The 9,146-nt window shown below is 31.0% G+C and overlaps 1 protein-coding gene across 1 annotated transcript; it reads right to left on the bottom strand.

The window, feature by feature from the left end:
• Positions 1-6,717: 6,717 nt before the first annotated feature.
• LOC25495484 (uncharacterized) lies at positions 6,718-8,383 on the bottom strand. Its single transcript, XM_024785827.2, has 2 exons — positions 8,010-8,383; positions 6,718-7,397 (listed from the first exon to the last, which is right to left on the bottom strand). Exons 1-2 carry the CDS (start codon positions 8,043-8,045, stop codon positions 6,969-6,971), a joined length of 465 nt encoding a protein of 154 aa, XP_024641595.1. The 5' UTR covers positions 8,046-8,383; the 3' UTR covers positions 6,718-6,968.
• Positions 8,384-9,146: the final 763 nt, after the last annotated feature.

Below are 9,146 nucleotides of genomic sequence, written 5' to 3'. Positions count from 1 at the left end.
CCGTTTGTTGAAAATTGGCTTCAAATTTGTGGTTTGGAAAAACAGAGGAATCGTGTCGCGATTTGGCAATCGTGACACGATCGGAGATGCCATGAGCCAAGTTTGCTGGAAGCAAAATCGTGGCACGATCTTGGGAAATCGTGACACGATTCAGAAACTTGCTGGTTAAGTATCTCTGATAAGGACTGGTCAACCTGGGGACCGTTGCAGATCGTGACACGATCTAGGGAAATCGTGGCACGATTTCTTCAGGGCAGGACTAGTATTTAAAGTGTTCTTGTGCTTTTTTTGGAAAAAAACCTTAAGAGAGCTTAAGAGAGAAAACTTGGAGATCAAAGATGGGGATCCTTTGGGGTGTGTTCCTTTGATGAGAGTGTTTCTTAGGTTGGGAAAACAACATTGTAATCACCTTGGGATTATGGGTTCATAGTGTGAGGGTGGGAAAATACCAAAGGGTAGGTCTAGGGTTTGTTCATGTGTAAAGCTTGAAAAGCTAGATTCTTGTAACTCTTTTGTAACACATTCACATATTGGATTGGAGAGCTGCTCTCTCCCCCAGATTAGGCCACATTGGCTGAACTGGGTCAACAATCTTGCTCGGTGTTTGTTCTTTTCCTTTTATCGTTTATCTTGTATGCTTGTTAGCTCTTAGTGTGGTTTTGCTATACATTAGGCTTAGGCTGTTTTGTTGTTGTTAGCTTGGAGGCCATTTGCACTCATAGATTATCTCTATCACTTGCTCCACACATCATTGGTTTATTCTCATTGGTGTGAAGGTTCATTAGTTGAGCCGGATTTACAACACCGTTTCTCAGTTGGATGACCCATACCAGCGGGATCGCGACCAACAATATAGAAGTTGGCGCCGGCATTTATTCGTGCCTTCGCATGCCATTGAACTTCAGTTGGACCTGCATAATGCATAGGTGATGGAAATATAGAAACTATGGTCGTCTCAGGATCAAGAACTCCATCTTCTAGAACCTATGAACAAGAAAAAGTACTTTACAATTGGCGATAAGACCAATGTTTTAAAAAACGAATCGTACACCAAACAAGCAAGATCTCTAGGTCATGGTTCAAGTGCTTTATACCGGGTCGAAACCACAATCAAACTTCTCAAATAATCAGTAGACAGTTCTTGGTCACAATTCAACCGGTCGAACTATCTGGTTAGATGGACCCTATTATCATTACAGATCATCTGGTGCAGTTTACTCATTTGGCAGGTGTTGGTAAAGCAAAATGATCGTTCTTACAACTTATTTGACTTTTGTGTTCTTGGGTTTTGTGGAGTGAACGTAACAACCGTCTTTTCAATAATTTCGTTAATCTTGTCCATCAATTGTTAGAAAAGGTTAAATTGTTATCTTTGGGGTGGCTGAAAGCTAAAAAAGTTGTGTTTGTTTATGGTACGCAGAGATGGTGGTCAGACCCTTTTGCTTGTTTAAGCTTGGCTAACTAGTGTTATCTCTGGTTGTTGTAGTCTTTAAACTCTTGTAACTTTTAGTGGTTTCCTAGGCACACCTTGTGCTTGAGAACTACTGTTTGGTGTGTTATATAATTCCATTTTGATTTCTTAAAAAAAGAATGTTGCTAAATAATTTTATTTTTGAAGAAAAAAAATATGAAACGGTATAAGAGTTTTATTTTTAGAAAGGGGTATAAGAGTTAAATTATCGAATAATTGGTTGTACACGTACATAGAAATATATATTCAATAATGTTGAAATTGAAAAGAAAAAAGAACATAATTTCAAAACATAAGACCAATGAAGAAATATATTTCGTAGATCTTTTGATGTATTTAAATTTTTCGATATAAAATGAATAATTTTCGTAGTCTTTGAGTTTTTAATGATAATTATATTCTTATGTAAATATTTATCGTAAATGATTTCACTCGAAAAATTATAGTACATGCTATTACGCTCATTAATCAATATTTTTAGATCCATCCTTATATATGTGTGTCTGTGTGTTACCTTGTGCCAAAGGGTGTGGGGAGGACACTGAACTTGTTGTCTATAAAGATATATGTTATGATATAGGAATTATTTACAAAAGCGAGTATGACGATAATCATTATAATACCATGTTTAGAGAATGACCATTGTCATCCCTAATTGTACTTAAAATATTACATTTAATATATAATTAGAGTGTTTAAATTTGAGAAAAGGGAAAATGTACTATTTAATGAGGTTATTAGATAAGCTTATAAAACAATATGTATATATAATTTCAATTTAAAAACTTTCAAATTTTAATTAATAATTAAAATGTATATATAATTTCAATTTAAAAAATTACATTATGCTTCCTCTTCAAAAAAAATTACATTGTACTTACAAAATTACATACATCCTTTTAACGACATCGCGGTTGTCATTATATAAATATGTTAACTTCATCGAGTTTTTCCTCCATCTGACGTAGAGATGGCAATGAGGTTCCACACTATAGATACAAACACATGCACAAAATTGACACTATATATTTCTTTATTTGAGTAACCATTAATTAAATCAATTTAGCCTTAGTTATAATATATCCATTTATACGTCATCGTAAGCTTACCTCAGTTGGTAGGAACAATATATAATATATGTTAGGTTTGAGGTTTAAATCTCGACAAAAAAAAAAAAAAATCCATTATACACATTAACAATATTTTTGACACATTTACTAACAAAAAATATTTTTGACACATATACACTTGTCATGTCATCTTCAAATAAAAGTTAAGGAAAAATAATAATATTGATTCCATATTTATTTCACGATTTCATCTGTACGGTGAACCTACAACAAACTCATCTCTTTTTTACTCTTGGACTCTGGGGCTTAACATGAAGAGAAACCATCTATCTCAATTTTACATTTTTTCCTTTCAATGATCCAAAATAGTCTACCGAAATTGATATTGAAAAAAATTGAATCTAAAACTTTAAGAGAAACACACTCGAAAAGTTTAAATCAATACCAACAAACCAATCCAATGAATTTAATTTTACATCTCTTAATAGTTTCTCATAGGATAAATGTTTTAATAAACTAACCATTAGATTGAAATTTCTGATATAATAAACTATCTATATAAACTTTTAAGAAAAAACCAATATCATTGGATATGTCATTGTGTAATTGATTTAAGGTGGGCGTTCCGGTGTTTTGACTCTCTGATCATTATTCAGATCTGTTGAGATCTGTAGGTGTCAAGATTAAGGTTTGCCTCCTCTAAACAGTTGCCGCCTTAATATCCGTATCGATTTCATGATTGATTTTGGACTGTTTTAAAATCTTCATCATTTTATCTATCTGATGTTGGACTCATGGTCTCGATAGAGTCGTGCAGAGCTTGTTGCTGTTTTTACAGAGAGTTAATGGATCTTGAATTGTTTCTGTGTTGGTAGACGATTCATACGCCACCTTAAGAACACCACTCACTTTGTTTGATTGGATTGTGAGGCTCGAAACGGTCGTTTAGCTTGCTGACATTGCTGCAGGGAGTTGATGGTACATGAACCGCCTCCGTGTTGACCGAGGGTTCAATCACCACATCGAAACTCTTTAATTAGTTTTAGCATTAATTAGAGGTTGATACACTCTTGTGTGGTTTTACTGGTTAGGTTTATTTCCCTCAGTTTTCATGTATTTTTTCTTCTTTTTAATAAAATTTATGAGAATTTGACAAAGATTAGAATACGGTACCAACTTAGTTTGAAGCCTCTCCGTCTCATGTCATTTTGCTCTGGCCTTATAAAAAAACTAACATTTAAGCGTTTTTATTGGATTAAAACTAATATCTGAACGCTTTTATTGAAAGGAAAAAAAAACTATGTTTTATACCTCTCAATGAAGTCAAATGATTTTAGATTTTCTTTAAAATTGACAAAGATATAAAATTTCAATCTAACAAGGAATTTAGTAAAACATGTGTCTGATACAAAGTTATAAAAAGTATATAAAAAGAGAGGTTATTTTAAAGTACTTCATTATTGGATCATACATTTTCACTTCAGGTGCCGAGTATCGAACCTGCAACAACTAATTTTTAAATGACTAATGTTGCGGTATGATGATGGCGATATTTTTGTGTGAACTATATCTTATAAAGGGATTGAACTATGTCATGTGATCACAAACTTTAATAAAATATTTCTTTTTAAAGGAACATTTAAATAAAATATAAATTCATAATAAATGTATTTCATCATAAAAGATATTCACAATATAATACAGTACCAAAAAAATTATAAGAGAATACCAAAAGACTTCATGTCATCTTAATGAGTAAATTACCGTACTTCGATTCATATCTATACTGTGTATAAAAATAACTACCCCTTTCAATATTTTTGGGCTGGATATTTCTTTCTAAAAATGCCCGCAATTTTCAATACAAATAACACATGTAATAAATAGATAAGAATAAATTTAAATATTTAAAAAATGTAAGAAACACAATTATATATATATGTTTAATTTTTTTTCTTTATCATTTAAAAAGTGTAACAAACTAAATGAGTATATTTATAGTTATTTTTTTTATTATCCCAATTATACCCTTAAACAACTTTTTCTATAATAAAGATTGTTGTTGGTGTTATTGAAATAGATAATCATGTTTAATTTAGTTTGGTCTAACTAGAAACCACCAAACATTTATATTTTTAATTTTAATTAAAATCAAAATTTCATAAAAAAAAAAACATAGTTCATAATTTTCAAATTTTAGCGCAGAATCAAAATAGACTCTATATTTATTTGAAAAAAAATTGCATTAGCTTTATTTGATTTTAGAATTTTATTTAGTGGTATTTTATATATATTTTTTACTTTGTTCGTTAGGTTTTATCATTATTTACTTCAGTTTTAGTTGTTTTTAAAAGCAAAATTCAAAACTGTTGAATTTGGATGTGTTCTTATTGTTGCTTAGATTGGTGCGTATATACTTGCCACTTCATATTCAAATAAAAATATTAGAAAAAAATAGACTCTATATTTATTTGAAAAAAAATTGCATTAGCTTTATTTGATTTTAGAATTTTATTTAGTGGTATTTTATATATATTTTTTATTTTGTTTGTTAGGTTTTATCATTTTTTACTTCAGTTTTAGTTGTTTTTAAAAGCAAAATTCAAAACCGTTGAATTTGAATGTGTTCTTATTATTGCTTAGATATAAACATAATTCAGATTATATAATTCAAACAAGAGGATTTTCAAAAATAAATAGAGGTCGCGTGAGTAGAGAGGGAAAAAAATTGTTTTATTTTTTAGGGTTAATAGAGCTTTACCCCCTGTAATATAGAGCACTTTTGGTTTTCCCCCTGTAATTTTTTTTTTCTTCAGATTCCATCCTTGTAAAATAAAGATTCTTCAGGATTGCCCCCTATGCCCTGTGACTCAGCAGAATCTTTGATGTGTCACTGACGTGGCATTTTTTTTGGATGGCACATGTAATATACATTTTCCACCTCATTTATAATAAACAAATAAAAATTTAAAAAATCAATTTATTTTTTTCAAAAATTTTAAAAATCAAAAAGAGTCAGATTATTTCAAGAAAAAAATTTCAGATTTTTAAAAAAAAATTAAGTTCCAGAATATTTTTTTAAAATCAGAAAAAACATTCAGATTTTCTAAATTTAATTTTAAAAATAGAAAAAATTGATTTTATTTTATATTTCAAAATCTTTATTCCAGAATTTTTATAAATTCTTTTTCGAAATTAAATAATTAGAAAAAAATTCAAATATTTTTTACAAATTAAAAAAAATCAGATAATATTATTTTTTTCAAATTTTATAATTTTAGGTTAATTGGGATTTTTATATTCCTGAATTTTTACGAATTATTTTTTTGAAATAAAAAAATTCAATTTTTTTTTTCTGAAATTAGGAAGGATTTAAAAAAAAATCTGGAACTTCATTTTCAAAATAAAAATTTCAATTTTTTTAATTTTTGAAAATTTTTTTTGATTTTTCAAATTTTTGAAAAAAAAGAAGATATTTTTTCCTGATTTTTAAAATAATTTTAGCTTTTTAAAAAAAGATTTTTCGTTTTTTAATTAGAAATGACATGTAAATTCTTTTTTACACGTGACATTAAAAAAAAATTGAAAAATAAACAAAAAATGTCACGTCATTGCCACATCATAGATTCTGCTGAGTCACAGAGCTCAGGGGGCAATCCTGAAGAATCTTTATTTTACCGGAATATAAAAAAAAAATTACAAGGGGGAAAACCAAAAATGCCCTATATTAGAGGGGGTAAAGCTCTATTAACCCTATTTTTTATTTGGCTTAATACATGCTTTGGTCCCTTAACTTATTTTTGAATTTCATTTTGGTCCCTTAACTTTAAACCGTCTCAATTTGGTTCCATAATTTTGCCTCCGTTTACCTAAATGGCCCCTTCTGTTAGTTTTAAAACATTAAAAAAAAAAAGATTGTAATGTATGAATATTATATTTTGCTAAACACAAGAAAATGCCTGAAGAACCTTTGTTTCAAAATTTTAGCTAAATTTTTATTTTATTTTATTTTTATAAATGTTATCCATGGATATCTGTATAAACCCGCAGATACCTCAAAATCCGCGGATTACTGATATCCGCGCGGATATGGATAGGGTACGGATTTCATATTTATCTAACGGAGCGGACACGGATATCACACTATCCGCATCCATGGATATTCCTACACATAGGCACACCAATTCATATGATTGTTCTCACATGTACAAATCATATTGCCAGTCACAAAATACTACAAATTTAAACACCCATGGTAACTTAAACTAGAATATAGGATCAATTTACATTTTGCAAATTTTGAAGCTTAGCCATTACCAGGATTCTTTCTTCAAGTCAACATTACAGGAAAAAGGTTATCGAACTAGATATTAAGGAACCTATAACAAGAACATAAGCATCATCACCACATGAATAACAATGGTATGTCATCCCACGGTGCCCTTTGAATTCTGGAACGACATAACAATGAACGCAAAGACCAGCAATGCCAATGTCAATAGATAGCTCGTAACATGGCCGCATCTCATCGGCAACTTCCTCAAGGTACCTTTCGTGACACCCAATGCAATGATCACACCAAAAATCAAAACAGACGTGAACGATGTGATGCATGCGAGCACAAGGGTCACCATAAGGAAAGAAGGTGCTTCTTTACGCATGCTGAAAGCGAGATAAAATGCGATGCTCATAAACGTAGTTGCCACCTCCAAATCTGTAAATATCGTCCTTCTTTGAAGCTCCCAATCTTCCTTCGAAAGCTTCTCGTGGTTGTTAGTCAATAACTCATGATGCTTCACAGCACGCGAGTTTCCATCTTTGTTTGCGATTAGTGGAAAAATGTTCCATGCCTCCTCCTGCGGCAGTAAGTGACATCAGTTATGAGTTATACTAGATTCTAAAGTTCATTTTTCATCATACAGACAAGCATACTCTTTATATCAAGATGACAAGAAGCAACAGGCAAAATTCATTTAGATTCATTCATCATTTTTCATTATCTTTCGGAATAATTCTCAACTCGTACCATCCCACACAAAAGCTTGTACAACTTTATTCCAATCATGACAAAATAATAAAATAACATCTATAGAGTCAGGTTATAAAAGAGGAACCAAATCAACAGAAACTAAACTGAACTACAATACACTTTTATGTTGGTGACCACAAGGCTTTATAAAACGTAGTTTCTTATCCTATTAAATGTAGGTTTTGGACTCATTCTAAAGCAAATTATCATGAAAACAAAGTACATCGTCAAAACCAAAATTTAAGACAAGTTGAATGGGAATAGGATCAATAACCAAAAAGGTAGGAATCATAGTTGAGCAGGCATTGTTACAAATTCACAAACTAGCACACTCAAATCAAACAAAGTAAAGTGAGATTTTGAAGTGCATATATTGATAAACAACAAATGTTGGACGAATGAGTGATAAAGAAAGCTAGTGAAATTGATGAGAACTTACTAGTATCTGGAACAACATAACACTAAGGGGGGCCATAAACAAGGAAAGAATTTTCTTCAGTGAGTCCAATGTGCCCCTTCAGTTCTGGAACACCGTAACACTAAGGGCAACCATCGACGAGAAAAGACAGAGAATACCAAATTTACTTTAAAGTACCTCATTAATTTACTTTTAATTTGCTTGGTGTTTGCGCTCTAGGTGCCGAGGATCGAACCTACAACAACTAATTCTTACATGACCATTGTTGCGGTTCGACGGTGGCGATATTTTTGTGCAAATTGTAATTTATAAAGGAATCAAATAATGTCATACACAAGCCTTTATAATAAAATATTAATTCATAATAAATGCATTTTATAAATATATTCACAAGCCTTTATAATAAAATACATTATAGGCTTAAATATGCCTTTAGTCCCTGCACTTTCATCAGATTTTGGCATTGGTCCCTACACTTTTTTTTTGTTTGGAATTGGTCCCTGCACTTTGTAAAAATATTGGTATTGATCCCTTTGTTAACCTTCTGTTAAAAAAAAACACAAAACTATTGGTATTGGTCCCTGCACTTTGTAAAAATATTGGCATTGGTCCCTGCACTTTGTAAAAATATTTATATTGGTGCCACGTGGCGTGAAATGATTGGGCCACGTGGCACTCCGTTAGTTTTGTGTTTTTTTTTAACAGAAAGTTAGCAGAGGGACTAATACCAATATTTTTACAAAGTGCAGGGACCAATGCCAAACAAAAAAAAGTACAGGGACCAATGCCAAAATTTGATGAAAGTGCAGGGACCAATGACACATTTAAACCTACATTATACTATTGTATCAAAGAATTCATGCAATATTCACCAAAAAAAGTTATACAAGAATACAAAAAAAAAAAACTTCATCTTGTCTTAATGAAATAAAGTAAAAAACAAATTTTTTTACTAAGAGAAGCTTAAATTACTCTTTCCTTTGATCTTATGTTTAAATATACGATGTGCTCGTGATTTTCGGATATCAAGCCATTAATTGATTTGAATCGTCAATCTTTGAACTCTCAATTTTTATTCGTGGGAAGGGAAAAAATGAGTAAAAACCCTTGTCGAGACTTTGGATTCGGGGGTTGGTTACGCGAAGGGAAGGTGCTAGC

Source organism: Medicago truncatula, chromosome 6, assembly GCF_003473485.1.
Source record: "Medicago truncatula cultivar Jemalong A17 chromosome 6, MtrunA17r5.0-ANR, whole genome shotgun sequence".
Taxonomy (NCBI): Eukaryota; Viridiplantae; Streptophyta; class Magnoliopsida; order Fabales; family Fabaceae; genus Medicago; species Medicago truncatula.
This window is presented reverse-complemented; position numbering and strand designations above follow the sequence as displayed.

Bases quoted from the DNA above. Each gene is read 5' to 3' on its own strand.
- LOC25495484 (XM_024785827.2), bottom strand. From the start codon at position 8,045: ATGGCCCCCCTTAGTGTTATGTTGTTCCAGATACTA. The intron at 7,398-8,009 runs GTAAGTTCTCAT...TTACTGCCGCAG, and splicing joins TTATGTTGTTCCAGATACTA to GAGGAGGCATGGAACATTTT.